The sequence below is a fragment of the Lepisosteus oculatus genome, chromosome 22 (assembly GCF_040954835.1).
Source record: "Lepisosteus oculatus isolate fLepOcu1 chromosome 22, fLepOcu1.hap2, whole genome shotgun sequence".
NCBI lineage: Eukaryota > Metazoa > Chordata > Actinopteri > Semionotiformes > Lepisosteidae > Lepisosteus > Lepisosteus oculatus.
The window spans coordinates 9,049,117-9,065,434 of record NC_090717.1 but is presented as its reverse complement, the minus strand read 5'-3'; the positions used below and the strand labels follow the sequence as shown (position 1 = coordinate 9,065,434).

Below are 16,318 nucleotides of genomic sequence, written 5' to 3'. Positions count from 1 at the left end.
AGATGGGCCAAATTATCTCCTCTTGTTTGTAACTATTTTTATGTTGTTGTGTCAATGACGTTCTTTAAGAACTTGGGTTTGAATGTAGGAATCGGGAGAATGCTCACAAATAAAGCTTAACGCTTGAACAGCAGAACAGTACCCCAGCTGGAAAACGTTTTGGTGTCTTGTTTTTACTGTATCGATACTATTTAAATTCTTCCGCATATAAGTATACATTTAAAGAATAAAATTGAAACAAATCTAAAGTACTATTCATTTCTCCCCAGCTTTTGTTGTAAGAAACAAAATGGTCATAATTTAAAGTTGTTAAATTTGCTGCTTGCATGCTCTATCATTCACCCTTCAGGGGGAGTTTATAAGGTCGTTTTACTACAGCTGAAAGCTGCCTTTTGGCATGCAGAAAAAATAGACAGGAACAATCAAAGGACTCTTAAATACTCAGACATTTTTTTAATTTTCTTTCCTCAAAGAATACTGCATAATAAACACCTTTCTATGCAGAAAGAAGAGGTTAAACACCATCAATAAGAATTTTCCTACAAATACATTTTCTGAAATTCTTAATGTACTCTAGCTCATGAAGCCATTTTGTACCAGATTGTATTTTTCAGGATTCATTTATGCTTATAATGGTATTTTATTTTATACTTAAAATACTTCCTTTGAATACCTTAAAAAAATAAAAAAACAGAGGAAAAGACTGTTACAATTTAAATTGCATCTGAACTATATACAATTTATATAGTGTTTTCAACAAAAAATAAATCACACTGAATTCTTAGCAATTTTATTTCTTGCAAAATTCTGACTGTGAATTATTGTGAGCTATCAGTGCTTTACAGCAAACACAATACAGTATTTTGTTTTGACTAAAATTAAATAAGTATTCAGTGATCATACAATCAACTAGTGTTTATGGTGGTAATGGGAAATAAAATGTTCATGTCGTCTCTGCAAACGTGGCTGCTATTGTAAACTTGGCTCCTAAGATGAATATTGCAAAGCATCTGGTAACGTATATATTTCAAGTATTATTAATGTTCTTTGTGCATTTGACACATTGCTTTCAATAAAAAAGTCAGAAAAGTCTTTCTCTTGTAGTGTCTTGATTTTGTAGACATCAAGACACCCATCTAGATGTCTAACTGGTTAATTGCCTGTGGGTAACAAAATGTGGGATTTTGACTTCAAATACCTCTGTCAGCGCACCTCATGAAATTCATTCACCTAAAAACATGACCACTTGCCCTTTGCTGAATAAGTAGAAGTATAGCGTCTTTAACTTAAATCATCAACTATGCATTGTTACGTTTCCAAAATCACTGTGCCAGAGGCAAATCTAGGAAATGTTTCTATCTTTAACCAATTCATAAATTGTAATTCCAAGAATCTTGTAATCAGTCCGTGCTTATTGCTGATTTTTAGGAAAGAATCATCAGGTTCAACATTATACTTCTGGCCTTTTTTTTAACAGGTTTGCTGTTGCGTTCACAGAAAAACTGAAAGAAGAGGCAGAAACGTACTGGGTATGATTGTTTTTTTCAGATTACAATTCTTGGATCATATTCAGAGCATTTTAAATATTGGACAGAAGTAGGAAGGGAAAAACGTTTTCTGAACTAAACCATTTGGGGTGATTTACATTTGAGTAGGAAGGAGGCAATATGGTACATTAGTTAGTGACGTGGATATGAGACACATCCTTGGTGTCTTTGAACGAGGTACTTTACCCTAATTTCTCCAGTTACAACAATTTTATAAACGCATACTCTACATACATCTTCCAGATTTTAGCATCTTGGAGGGCTCATCTTTCACTCTGATTGCACATAAGCAGTACACTCTTATCTGCTCTGAGTCAGCTCTGAAGGACGTAACCAGAATTAGCTTAAGACAAGTACAGTTTGTGCTGACAAAATGGCCAACATTTCAGTGTAACACAGGCATTTCCTGATTAGATCTTAGTTACTGCTGACCATATTTGTATTTGTATATTATATATTATATATATTGTATATTTGGATAAAAAAATGGTCCGCCTTGAATGAAATTAATTTGCTCAGCCTTTAAAAAAAGGCACTCACATGGAGCAAGCAGAGTCCTTTTATCAATAGGTCATGTCATCAGCTGACTATAACTGATAATCTCCAAACAGCAGGACATGAGACCTGGGGGACTAGTAGGGCACCTGTGAGATTGCAGTGTTTTCATTTTGAGCTGCATCACTCAATCAGATGGTGCTCACTGGGCTGTATATGCTGTGTGTTTCAGAAGAAAACATCCTTATTTCTCCCATGCTGCTACAAGCACCTTAACAAAAAAACAAGTTGATTACAAAGTGGTGATTCCAAATGGGGATAAAAAACTAGAAACAATTACCAATGAAAATGTAAAAAAAATGTATCTGAAATTTAAAAATGGTAGTTTAATGTAGTACACCATTAGGTAAATGTGCTACAAAATGTGCTACATTTTTTAGATCCATGCAACTATTATTCCATTATAGAAACTGAAGAAAGCTCTGCAAATCTGAAAGTGAAAGTATTTTGTTTTTGGTGCAACAAATGTGTTTTGATTAAAGAAAAAGAAACACTTGTTCAAAAGTCCTGTAAGAACTGGTATTGAAGTATTGAATCAGGCAAATGAGATTCAGGGAATTACTGGGAGGCATGATGATACTGTATAGCATGTACAGTTGTTTAAAGCTGAGGGGTCACAAGAGTTTAAAGATTGATCATAAAAGATAAAACATTTCCATTGAAAACAAAATGGCAGATGCTGTCTGCCGTGAATCAGTATGGTTACGGCTCATGCCTCAGAAAAAAAGCTTTAGATTTAACAAAATGACCACAACAAAAAAATATCCAGCTCAATTTATAGTCATCCTGCAATAAAGTATATTACAGTGTATTTTTAGTTTGCATTCCTCCCCCAGGGTGGCAAATTGACTTTAACTGGCACCCTTATCTCTGTCATTTAGTTTTGGCAGCACATAATCATGAATAAAACAGTTCTCTGGAATATACCCTGGGTACTGTGTTTATTGAGATGGAAAGTAAATGCTTCGATCTATGGAAGCTGATCTGAACATAGCTTGATAAGATTCACGCAATTTCCTTTTCATTATCTTGGAATAATTTAGAATTATCATAGTGATTTCTACTTTACTGCAGAGTCCAAAACATACTGCTGTGCTTCTGAGAACTATGTATTTGGGAGCATTTTCTGGTCAAGCCTAATTTAATTTGGTCATAATTGTGTTTGCTTTTGACCAGTTGTTGCTGTTGCCTTTATTTCTTCCAGCTGAGAAAATATTATGGACAATTGTCAAAAATTGAAAGCCCATTTCCTCCCTTATGTTATTAGAATCCCCCATACCAAGAATAGTTTCTAAAGTCACATTATTAAATCCAAGACACCAGATCTCTAGTCTCAGGTTATACAAAATGACAAAGATCTTCTGTGCCAAAGAGCACATTGTGATTGTCGACAATTTCACTAAATTCTTGGATTTACTAACTGTAACTCATTTACATTTCTTGCTAAGTAAATATAATTTAATGTAAAAGAAATGAAGAAAACAAATTGGCCCAGATTTTATCTAGGTCGTGGTTTGGTTTAAGTTGTTTGATTAATGTGGATGAAAAAATGAATGTCCCTGTTACTGTGATCTTTAATGAATTCTTAGACAGAAGTGTCAGAAAGGTCTGTCATGAAACATCACAATTTGCAACACTCCATTCAGAAGATAACTGTAATTTGTATGGACATACTAAAATATGAATTGGTAATAAATCATTTGCAGTTTTAGGCCTAATTGATGTTTCATTCTTAAAGCCATCCCAAGGCATTAAAATCTGTGTCCAGCCCCAAGGTAAGCCCTTCAGCACCAGTGTATGCTTGCTGTTCACAACTAGCTATAGTTGCATTTGCTTGGGTGTGTACTTGTATTGCATGTGGGTGCATTTTGTGTTGTTTGCAATTTCTGCATGAGCTAGTGTATTCTTACATGTGTCAAAGGAGGATTGCTGTCACTTTTTTGTTGTCACACCCTCATCAGATAACTCAAATATGTCAAGCAGTCTGTCCAGGAATGTAGTTTGAAATCTTCCTCTGTATGCAGTGTTGTTTTGTTACAGATTACATGTTGCTGTCATCCTCTCAAGTTTGTGACACCCAGTTTAAACTTGGATCTCTTTTATAATCATGCTCAGAATCCAAAGGTTTCTTCTGTGGCATGACTGTGTTATAAGACAGTTGGATTTTGCTCAGATGTAGTGGTCACTACAAGGTGCAAAAAAACATGTGATGTGATCTATTTAAATAACACAGCAGTGGTGAGTAGGATTCTTTTGACAATTGATATCTGGCAACTGTCAGTCACACAGTATAAGTTCCTGTGCTAGAATTTGGTTGAAACATTCGGATGGAAATCTCCCAGCGAGAAAACAGACAGAAGTAGAACAGAGGTGGGTGGACTTTGTGTGCATCACAATGCATGAGGACAGGAATACAGATATACAGAGCCAGGACCAACGGAAATAGAAACTTTTTCAGAAACAAGAGACAGCACCTGTGGATGCAGTCTGTCTGTCAAACCTCCCAATTGGCCGATAACAGACTCAAGTCCACTGTTACAAGCTATTGTTTGGATATCATCTAGATGCCTCTTTATTCGTTTTCTAAGGAGGTGTAAGGGGAGTATATCTAAGAGTACCAAAAACCCTTATCATTTAACTGTTATTTATAGAACACCTAATAAAGATATTTTAAAATATGTTCGTTTTTCCAACTCACGGCCATGGTCCGTTAAGAATTAGGGGCTAATATTAACACTGTTAAATAATTTTTTTCTTGGACTGTTTTAGATGACAGTTTCAATTTGTATGCCTGTCTGTGGCTTTTGGATAATACAGAGCTATATTAGGCAAATCTGCTGTGCAAATGAATGAAAGAGTTACCCAGTTGCTCTACATAGGTAGCTGTTTTCAGCATCATGCAGGCTTGGTGTTGCATGGGGACGGCAAAAAAAAAAGCTGGGTGCTTGTGTTAAAAGTCAAGTGTAGCAGAAGATAAACAGGGTGACCTTTAGTGGGGTTTAGAAATGTCACCAAATGATAATTTTATGCACAATTCCCATTTGTAGCAGAAGGCAGTGTATCTGACCTGCAGTTTTACATCTTTGCAAGAAGAAGGTGTCAGATTTTACCAGTCTGATCTCATTTTTATATAGTGTAAATATATGAAATTGGAACAGTATGAAGTCCAACATGTGTCTGTGATTTGGGAAAATGTAGCAATTTGTTATTATTTTATTTTTTGTTATTTTGCTTGTTTCTGTATCACTTGACTTTCAATACTGCCATAGAGCTGCATATATTTTGACAGGCTGCATGTTCAAATGCCTTTAAAAACAATGCTAAATAGATGTGAGGATGTTATAAGGATGTATTATTTAGGAATGCTCAACACCATATAATAACACTGATTTATTTCAGTACTTGTAAAAATTACTACCACTAAGTATTGTCGATTTTACTCCAGCAGTGTTCTGGGTACTGATTTTTAGAGTGTACATGCGCTGGTAGATTTTAATACCTATTTGCTGATATTGTTTTTCCCCATTGCTTTCAATAGAATATTGCTATAAAATTAACTACTATAAATAAAATAAAATTTTAGTAGGGTATATAATTACATTCTTGGCTTTTTTTCGTGTTATAGGGATCGAAACCAAAGCTACTGAAAACTTTAATTGGGATGGCTTTCTGAGAAGCACAGGTACATCTTTTACTTTTCTGTTTTCTTCACCTTTCTTTTATTCTCATTAGTGCTACCCGTGCAAGATCATAGTCAAATAATATTCGTTGAAACTTGTCTTTATTTTTAATGTGCAAATGTGTGGCCATCAAATATCTAATATAAGAAGCATATGAAGAAAGTTAACGCGACTTAAAAATTATATACACATACTGTATCACTAAAATCCACATCTGATCTGCCTAGGTCCCTAGAAAGGAAATTACTGTGTTTCATCCACATAAAATAGGATGTCAAAGGTTAAGCAGTGCTTTCTGTATCTAAAGACATGCGCAGCATTTTATCTGGTATGGAAATGGCAGTTCATGAATGTTATATCATTGCCTTGATTCTTAGAACTCCATTTCCAGAATGTGTTTAAACGCAAAATTGTGTGCCGCAAGTAGCAAAAGTGCAAAATAATCTAGGGGTCCTTCTTGTCAAAATACCTGTAGGGTTACTCATGAATAAGCTATGTAACTTGTCTGTGCATAAGAGGATTATTCATTGCGTGTCACTTTTTTACTTTTTATTTCAATTTCTTTTCAAGATAAATGCCTGCCCACTTTCCTTTAGAAAAGGAAATCTGTCTGTGCATTAATCTACCAAATCACAGCAGCTCTCTTCCCATCCTCATCCCAGCTGCAAGGCGAAGAGGCACAACATGCAGTACTACCACATCAGTAAATGTATGTCATTATTCAAAACCTCTGCAGCCTTGATTTTAAATTGAACACTGTGAGGCAATTTTCATCCCCAATATATCACACCACACAAGTGCTGTGCACCTCCGATTAATAACTCTCCAAAGTACAGCCATTTGTCATTTTCCCCTAACCTGCATGAATAATGCTGATTGCCGCCTGTGGCCAGACATTTCATGATAAAATATACATGGGAAAGGGTTTATAATAGGGAAGACGTGCTATTTAAGAAATGTTTTTTCTAGAGATCCATTAAAGTCGTTTTTTATTGTAGTCTGTGCTAATCTAAAGGTGTGAAATTATTCATACAGCGTAGAAAACGGAAATAAACAAGTACCCTCTGACACCTGAGCCTGTCTAAATTACAAGGTGCAAATTGGCAGAAAATTATACATTGCCAATTTCTTTCTTTAATAAACTGTCTTTTGTATTTGGCTTCCCATTCGGGCTTTTTTTCTTCTAGTCATGATCTTCATTGGAACCTGAGTCTTTACTCCATCATTAGGCTGCTGGTATAGGGTGCTATCTAATTTATATCTCTCAGACAAAGCCACAGAGAGAAAATAGAGAATCAACACCTTTCATATTAAAAGGAGTTTTGTTTTTCCACTCCTGTTGCAGCTTGTCTTTTTGTGCTGTAGAAATAGTTGTTCGCCGTAAATGTCATTCTGTTTGATTCTCTTGTGACTTCTACCAATTTGATTTTTCATTAGCAGTCTGGCTATCTTATTAACCTCTATGCACAACTGTAATTCTGCTGTACCTTGCTTTGAATAAGGGTCTGAAACAGCTTTCTGTCGAACACTGATGAACCATGTTCTTCACTCATCTTGAATCATTATTATAATTTTTTTTTGTCCTGTGCAATAGATTTATTGTGCTTGAGCACAATGTTGAATGAAGTTCACCCATGGAGTTTCATCAGTTTCCAGCTCCTGCCAGTCATGTTCTTCCTTTATTTGTTTAGTGTGATATATGGATGAGAGCAAGCATACAAAGATAGTCATTGGAAAGCATTTTTGTTTTGTAGATCCTACAGTACATACAGTACTGTATGTTTTAAGGATACCTCTTAGCTTTATTTCAGTCCTTCCTCTACCTTGGGGCTTTTCCTGTGAAACATGGTACTGTATATATATAGATTTATTTACATGCTCAGAGAAGTTTAATGCGAATGTGAAGCTGAACTTTTTCACAAAAAAAGAACAATTTTGTGCACATTAAAATGTATTAGTCTTTTTACAAAAATATTTTATATGAAATATGACTTAATATTGGTTATTATCAGAGTCTGGGAAATTTTCAGTGAACATTGTGCATGTATGTAGATTTATGTATGTGCTTATAGAAATTCTGTGCATATGTGAAGCTGAATATCTAAAAAAAATGATTAATTTTCTTTACGTATTAAAATTGTCTACATATGTGGAATACGAGAAATATGACTTACCCTCAGAAGCTATTGAACTGTAAACATCTTCTAAGTAGACTGGTTCATAGGAAGTTAAACACAGGAGGCATGCCATTTGATTCACCCAGTCTCTGGTTTTGGTAGCACAAGCAGCTGGTTGTTAAATGCTTGATCTATATGTGAAATGTGACTGAACCTATTGGAATTGAGAACAACAAATGCTATGGTTTCATCAAAGGCCACTGTGTGTGTGTCTTACAAGTGCCCTAGGGAGGTAGCAGGAGACAAGTGTCAGACCAGGGAAGTTCAGATTGCATCTAAAAGGCACCAGTCAATACAGAATGCAGTCACTCACTCCCTGACACTGCAAGCAGGCAGGGAGATTACAGAACCTCAAGTCAGGCTGCAGGGATTTTACACAGCAAGGGCCTGTCTACCAGGAGCACTCTTCAGTAGTCACTTGAGTGGATTTCATAGTGGCGTCACGTGTGTAGTGGTATATTCCTCCACTGAAATGGCTTGTTTCTTTGAGATACCACGGTGTTAGTGGCTGTGATTAAAACCTGGCTTGCAAAGGTTTCATGTGAAAATGGTCCCGAGATGTGTTGCTGTGTTATCATTCGGAAAAGTAATTTCTGGTTGCCCAGAAGTGAAAAACAGTTTCAGAAGTAACCAATATGTGTTATTTATTTCTCAGGAATCTTTACACTACTGTACAAAAGAAAATTCCAAATATAGTAGAGCCATGTTAATTACTGACATTGCAATTAAGCATGCTGGTGGATTACAACAATGAAATTAAAAAGATGAAGATGTAATTAAATGCTACTGAATCCTCCCTGCCTATATTATTTACTTTCCTTCCCCTGATTTCATCAACAGTTTTTCCTTTATCATTCTCTGTTGTGCTGTAAGAACTTATGGATGTTGTGTTATGGATTTTACAACATTTTTATCAAATACATAAAAATACTCAAATATTTCAAATATATCTTCTGCACCAAGAGCTGTCTGATTCATCTGTTCTGGTTTGGACAAACATGGTACAGCTTCACCTTGTGAGAACTCAGGTGGAAATGACCTTGTCTCAGTAGCATTTTTTTTAAAGGTCTGTGTTTCATTTGTTGCTATTGTGAGATTTTGAAATGATTGTTTCAGGGTCGCCTCCACTGTAAAATCATTTTCAGCAAGAAAGAACACATGTATTGTGTATTTTTTTTAATCTTTCTCCATGCCAACAGGAGAATTGAATGAATTTTTCTTCTGTTCCCAGATAATAACAGATTACTGGCTTTGCAAGGCTAGAACAAGTTACCCGCATCGGCTGCTTTTGTAGTATTAAAGCAGTATGTGTATCAAATACGGGAATAGATACTTGTATGCTATAGTTATCGAGAGTGCATTACATACTGAATCTCTTTCCTATCTCTTTTGGAATGAAGACATATACAATAGTTCTGATCACCTTTGACCTTTAGCTTCATAATAGCCTGTATGTCGCCTTTCAGGTAGAACTTTCTGAGAATCTGAGATACTACTTTTAACAAAGCATACAATATACAATTAGAGATGTACTAGAGGTGTATGAGCTCTGGTGTATTTTGTTTTCCTGATGTGTTCTTTGTGCACTACATGTGTATCGGTCCCTGGCATTTCATTTGTTGATCTGTGGAAGAATGTAGCTAAATACAGTATGTTTATTGCTGATGATCACATTTAGGCTCTCAGGCACAAGTGGTAAGCCATATGATAGCAGGGTCAAGAGAGGACTACAGCTACCTGTATTTCCTAATCAGGCTAATTCCATTGTTCTTAGTTTTCCTTAAGTGTTCTGTGGTTTCCAGACTCAGGAAAAGTTAGATGATATTACAATGACTGGTTGTGTTTAAACAGACCATCTAGGACCTAGTGTTGTCTGACTTGATCTGCTGCTCATACTTTATCTCCGCGATTCTACAGCATTTCAGGAATAAAGTCTGCCAGCTGGACCATAAAGATTTAGGGGGGCAGAAAGCGTATTGGTAGTATTGCTTCAGATCAAAGGCAAAAGAACAAGTACAAGGTTTGCAGTGCAGAGGACAGGAGACATTCAAAGCAAATTCGTCTGGATTAACAGACAAAAATCACTTCAAAGTTTCCAGAGAGGCCATTTTATCCAGATGTCTTTCTTTTGACAGCCTTGTGACTTTATACTTTATACAGTAACTAAAAAGAAAACTTTATACAGTTTTCTTTTTTCTTGGTAGATTTAAAAAATGAATAAAAAAGATCATTTATCTAACTGAATCACAGTTTTATTTAAAATCTTTTGCAATTCAGTTTTTGTTTTTACCAAAGAGATACTGAAACTAATACTGTGCATCTACTGTACTTATTGCTGTAAGGGGAATTCATTATGACATTTTTTTCAATTACAGCATTCTTCTATAAATAAAAAACATTTAACATTTAAATGAACAGGCAAATGGGTTTTCAATTTTGTACATACTGTATGTGCCCTCATATGGCCATTATTCGATAAAGTAATTTTGTTTTATGGATTTAAATGTAATGAGTAACAAGACACACGATACATTGATGCAGGATAGCTGGTTTAGAAGAGCACAAAGCATTGAGAGTAAGAAATTCACATTGCTTGTTTTAGAGTTGCATTCTGTTTGTCTGCATCTGCCTTTACACTTAGCAGGGAGGCACTTTATGGTCTTGACATATTCAAACGTGAAAGGAAAATAGAGATTTTTTCTAAAATAAACTGTGTATTCAGATGTATCACAAAATACAAAGTAAAGTGAAGTGATTACCCAGCTTTGATAGCGCACATGAAAAATGTCAGTTCACGACAGGAAATACCTGGCAGCACCAAAAATGTTTTCTTTTAATGAAGACACAGCGATTTGTTTGGAAATCTATCTGGTAGGTGATGTAAAAAAGTAGAAAAATTGGGAAAAAAGGAAAAAAAAGCCATACATTTTTAACTTTAAACTAGAGAAAACAGTTCTCTATATACAGTATGCCACATAGAGGTCTGTTTTCAACTTACAGTAATTTGACTACTGCCTTCTATTGTGCCAAGGCTGTGGTTGGATCTCCAAGCCCATAGTGGATTTTGCAAATCACTAAACACTTACAAATCCTGTGTAAAACTCACTTTTATACACTAACTGCCATTGTTTAATTTACTGTATTCATGTATGAGTATGTCCATAGTTTTTGCCTCTGTCTTGTTTTATTGTAAAGTGCCTTGAGATGATATGTCATAGACATTCTATATAAAATAATGACTATTATGAAACAAGGTTTTCCATGTGTGCAGTCTGAAACATCTGAAACAGCAGCATTGTCCTAATTACTGCATTGTAATTGAATCTCCTGGGATACCATTTTACTTTATGTACTGTAATGTTGGCTTAATCCAATAATGGGTTTTTGTCTGCTCTAGTTGACATCAGAATTATAGTTTCATTATATAGTTTTGTAGTTTCAAGACTGGTTTACATGTACATGTTCATATATAGTGTGAACTATAAAGGTAGGTCTCACAAGTAAGCTACTTACTGACTAAACCTAGTATGCCAAAGGTATGCATCAGTTCAAATGTATTTATTTCATATCTTGGATTAACTTGTGCTGTCTTTTATATTTATCATTAGTGCACCTAATTGCACTTACATAATATTTATCACATTCAATGATAACTGCCTTTCATTGTGGTGGTATCTTGGGGTCCATATTTATAAGGGATCTGATAGGGCCATCCAAAATAGTTGCTGCAATCTAAGAATTAGGAATGTGTTGCCAAGTAGGGGGTAAGGGTAAGGGTTGTTGGTCTGCTCTACAATTTTCTGTTTCTACCATCCCTATTTTTCATTTATCCTGTGGTCATTGTAGGATTTTGAATTACTGAGATACATAAATCTTTCACTTCAAGTGTGTTTTATCATGCATACGTAACAGGTTTATTCAATGCTGAAAAGAGAAGAGAGAAAACATAACCTTTTGGCTGCGAAGCATTCTTCAGGTGCAAACCTGAAGAAAGCCAAAGCGTTGTGCCAGCTTCTCCAGGCATTTCTTCACCACAGATGTTAGTGCTACTGGGTGGTAATCGTTCAGGCAAATCACTTTTGCCTTTTTGGGGAGTGGAACAATAGTGGGGTTTTTTTAAGCAGGTGGGGACAGTGGACTGTGACTGATTGCTGTGACTGTGACTGATTGCTTTCTCACCTCCACTACAGGTTGGAGATCCTCTCAGTGACAGGTGATAACTGACTATAGCTGTACACCATTTTCTTGTACTTATCATGAAGTTCAGGCTGGATCCAAACATGTGGCTGGATCCTTTACTTAACTGGTTCCATTCTTCACCCCTCTGCTCTTCTTAATACCATCTTCCACGGTCTCCTCTATTATTATTGTTGTATTGTTGTAATTATTGTGTCCTATCTTGTGAAATTTTCTTATTTATTGTTGTAGTCTTCTTATTTATTGTTTATTGTCATCCTGTAAAGCGCTTTGAGAAGCCACCTTTAAAGGCGCTATATAAAATAAAGTTTATTATTATTATTATTATTATTATTATTATTATTATTATTATTATTATTATTATTATTATTATTATGTAATTTAGTCACAATGGCTTGGACGGGTCTTTGTTTCAAAGGGTTTCTAGGTGTGGTGTTTCAACACTCCCATTTTCTGAAAATACTTAATTTTCAAGTCTTTTGTCTCAGCTGTGTTCTTAATTTTAAAAGATTATGAAGATATTCAAATTGATAAACACTCACATTTTGAATAGTTTAGCAAATCAATACAATCCCATAAGGTTAAAGCCGCAGAGTTTTAAAACAGTATGTTGTGCACTAAACATGTGTAGATATCCAAAACAGTATAAGACTATTTATACCATAATTTTCCATAACATCACAAAGATCATTTAAAATGCTTGTGGGAATGTTAGTGTTATAAAGTGAAGCAAATTCATCCAGGAACAATTAATAATTAACTCTTTTTCCATTTGCAAGTATCTTACAGCACTACTTTAAAACAATGTTATACAAATGATTCTGAAACTTCTTCATGTGTAGATTGTATTTGCCCTTTATAAGAAATCCACCTAATGCCTCTTCTTAAACTGCCACAGCTACCCTATGTTGCTTTAACATCTGCTTCATCACTTACAGTAAATGCTTTTTCAATTTCTTCCTGATCTCACAATATTACACCAGACTGGGATAACGTGTGGATGGGTCTAAAAAAATTAAGGATTTTTTAAAGTGTATTTACACCTCTTTGGAGTATATACTGTATTCTAGCATAGCTCCACTGACTCCCTATCCACCAGAGAATGCATTTTAAAGTGTTTCTTCTTGTTTGTAAGGCTCTAAAAGGCCGAGGTCCCATTTACCTCACTGACCTTCAACTTTTCAAACTTCACCCTGGTCTTTAAGATCAGGTCAATTTAATCTGCTGTAGGTCTCCTGAATCAAATTACATGCTATGGGTGACTATCCTGTTCCTTCTAAGTAATTTAAGTTCCCTCACTTATCTTTTAGCTCTTTTATGTGAAGCAAATTGAGATTCACTGTAATGATATGTGCTATATAAATTACTATCAGTAAATGTATATTTTTGTACCATAGCCCGAAAATGTTTTAGAATTAACAGAATGGCTTGACACTGCAAAGTGTCTTCTAAGCATGCTGTTAAGAGTGTCATGTTTTAATGCCTACTATGCTTTTAATTTTAACTGGGGATTTCCAGTTTCTTCTGTCAGTCATGTCTCAGAACTTGGAAGTCATGTCTTTACTTGGTAGGTTTAAGTCAAATTGCATTAAGAGTGAAGTGGGAGGTTTACCATTTTATCATTGATTCCCCATTATATCAAACTGTATTTCAGTTTACCTGCATTAAATAAAGTAGAGGGACTATGTTTTTAGTCAAAAATTAGTATTAAGCTTAACAGTGTTCCGTTTGTGTAATATCAAGTCATGTTTATAACAGGGAAACACTGTTGGGTATCTGTCTGTGAAAGGAGAAGTTGGAGAACAATGTTTGGGTGAAAGGTGTATTGTTGCTAATTGCTAATTAAAAATAATTATAAACTGATTATTATTTCAGTTATACTACACTCAGCTTTAACTAAGCTATTTTAATTACTGTTATTTGGATACCTGCTTTTTATTAACTTTTTGTAATTAATTGACTTTTTTAACACCATTTAATAGCTTCACTGGTTTAAGGTTATTTATAAAACGTCATTTAGAAAAACACCCTCCTGTCTGCATTTTTTGTTACAGTTCTCTGTGCCATGTTGCAATTTAAGATGTAGCACTTGTGTTAAATTGACTCTTCCACAAGCAAGTACTGCACGTCATTTCAATTTGCCTCTGCTAATGATTGGAACAATTTGCAGAGTCACCTGAACATGTTCCTCTTTGGATCTGAGGGCACTTTTCACTGTGTGGTTAAATAATTTCTGCCTGGTACTTGCACTTGTTAATATGATCATCTCCTGTTATTTATATTTTAAATTGTTCTTTTAGGGCTTTGTTTTCCTGCCTTTGTGTGAACCTTTTCATCAGTTTCCCTATCGTAATGACTTTTCTTTTCTCAAGTGCCTGATCTGATAAACAGATTAAAAAAATATTTACTTTTTCTGACAATTAATGTTTAAGAACATTGAACAATGATGTGTTTAAAGACATGTAAGATTTTTTATTGGCATAAATAGCAAATAGGCTGAAGGCTGAAAAATGATACAGATTTCTTCATTAAGGTACACTTCAAGCTTTATAGTATGTGCTATATTGTCAAGCTTGTCATGTGCCAGAGCAGATGTGGAATTAGCTAAGGACTTGTCAGCTTTCTTGGAAACAATCTGAATCACACTTACTGAGAAGTCTGAATTGGGGTATGACCACTGACAGTGCCGAATTAATAGACTGAGCTAACTTGAGGTAGAGTCAAGTGAAGAGACAGTTGCTGGTTTAATGCAGCTGGAGATAGAATCTTCTGTTACAATGCATTAATTGAGTGATATAGCACTGCAAACGTCATTAACATGAGATTCAAACCAGTTAGAAATTTAATGAGTTTGTTAATTAATCTTTTCCTTAATGAGAACAAGTTTAAATATTCCAATAATGTAACAAAATAAGGTGGATTCTATATTGTAGTTTAAGATAGATTTTAACCCAGCATGTACTTTCCTTCCTCGTGGAGTCGCAGATGGCTTTAAGCTTGTGAGCCAATGTTTTAAGCTTTGCTGTAAGGGACTAGTGCTCCAAAGAGAGCACAGTGCAGATAAGGCTTTGATAGGTTTACTGTAAAACCTTTAAGCATTAGCACATGGATGTGTGCACCCCTATGGTAATGCAATGCAAAAATGGCATGCATGCAGATTTAGGCAGTCCGTTCAGGCAGTGTTATTCAGGGTTTGCTCTATTGCTTGTACCATATTTGACAGTTTTCCAATTTAATCCAAGTGAGGCTGCAACACTAGATAAGTAGTATAATCTTCTGGCCTCCCTGTAATCATGGATAACATCAGTGTGAAGTCTTTCTTTTATGCAGTATGCTGTGGCACAAGTCCAGCAACAGCTTTTGAACCTTGCTGTTCTTTGTCCAGGCACCCGCATATTCAGTCTCTCTAACCAGGTTATCTAAACGACCATTCCCAGTGCAAATCCAACACAGGACAACTTTCCTCAGCTTGCTCAACACTCTGTACAATGCCGCATATTTAATAAACTATCATGACAATATTTTAAATCATGCTGTTATTGGTGATATTGATTTTTATGTATTTATTTCTGCTTTATATTTTATGGTATTTCAGTTTACCTGCATAAAATAAAGTAGAGGGACTATGTTTTTAGTCATAAATTAGTACTTTACTTAACATTGTTATGTTTGTGTAATTGTGTGTGAGGTAAATATATTGTTTTTAATGTTTCTCTGTTGAATGCATTGACTATAAAACTGCTATGTACTGTACTACTCCAGTGCATAAGTAGACTGGCTGCTAATGAAAAGGTCCTTCTTTAAAACTGTACTTTGCCTGGTTGTAATCCCAAGAAGTGCATTAAAGGCAACAGAAGGCCTGGTAGCAGTTGTGTTTGCAGTGCTTAGTGCTAGCATCAAAGTTTCTAAACTGCAGAAGGCTAGAGCAGGCAGAAAACGTTGTATGCGCCAGTTTATCCAGCAGCAGATTCAGCGTGAAAGCTGCTAATAACTGAGAAGTGCTCCAGTGCAGGGAATTTCTTCTGCTGTTAAATTAAGTTGCTTTCAAAAATTCCCAAGCAAGACAAAATAATGTTCATTCAGTCAATCATAATACATTACTGACTCATCCTGTTTAAAGAAGAATTAAATTGCTATTGCTGAGGAATCATTCCAAATATCT

At 35.2% G+C, this 16,318-nt stretch overlaps 1 protein-coding gene across 6 annotated transcripts in view; it reads left to right on the top strand.

Annotated features, from left to right (window-relative positions):
• glt1d1 (glycosyltransferase 1 domain containing 1) overlaps positions 1 to 16,318 on the top strand; it is a 35,216-nt gene that overhangs the window by 4,417 nt on the left and 14,481 nt on the right. For all 6 annotated transcript variants that reach the window (XM_015366438.2, XM_015366441.2, XM_015366436.2 and 3 more), the window contains 3 exons: positions 1,478 to 1,529; positions 3,841 to 3,877; positions 5,728 to 5,784. In XM_015366438.2, the coding sequence (XP_015221924.2) occupies positions 1,478 to 1,529; positions 3,841 to 3,877; positions 5,728 to 5,784 (146 nt within the window). The remainder of the gene's footprint in view (positions 1 to 1,477; positions 1,530 to 3,840; positions 3,878 to 5,727; positions 5,785 to 16,318) is intronic.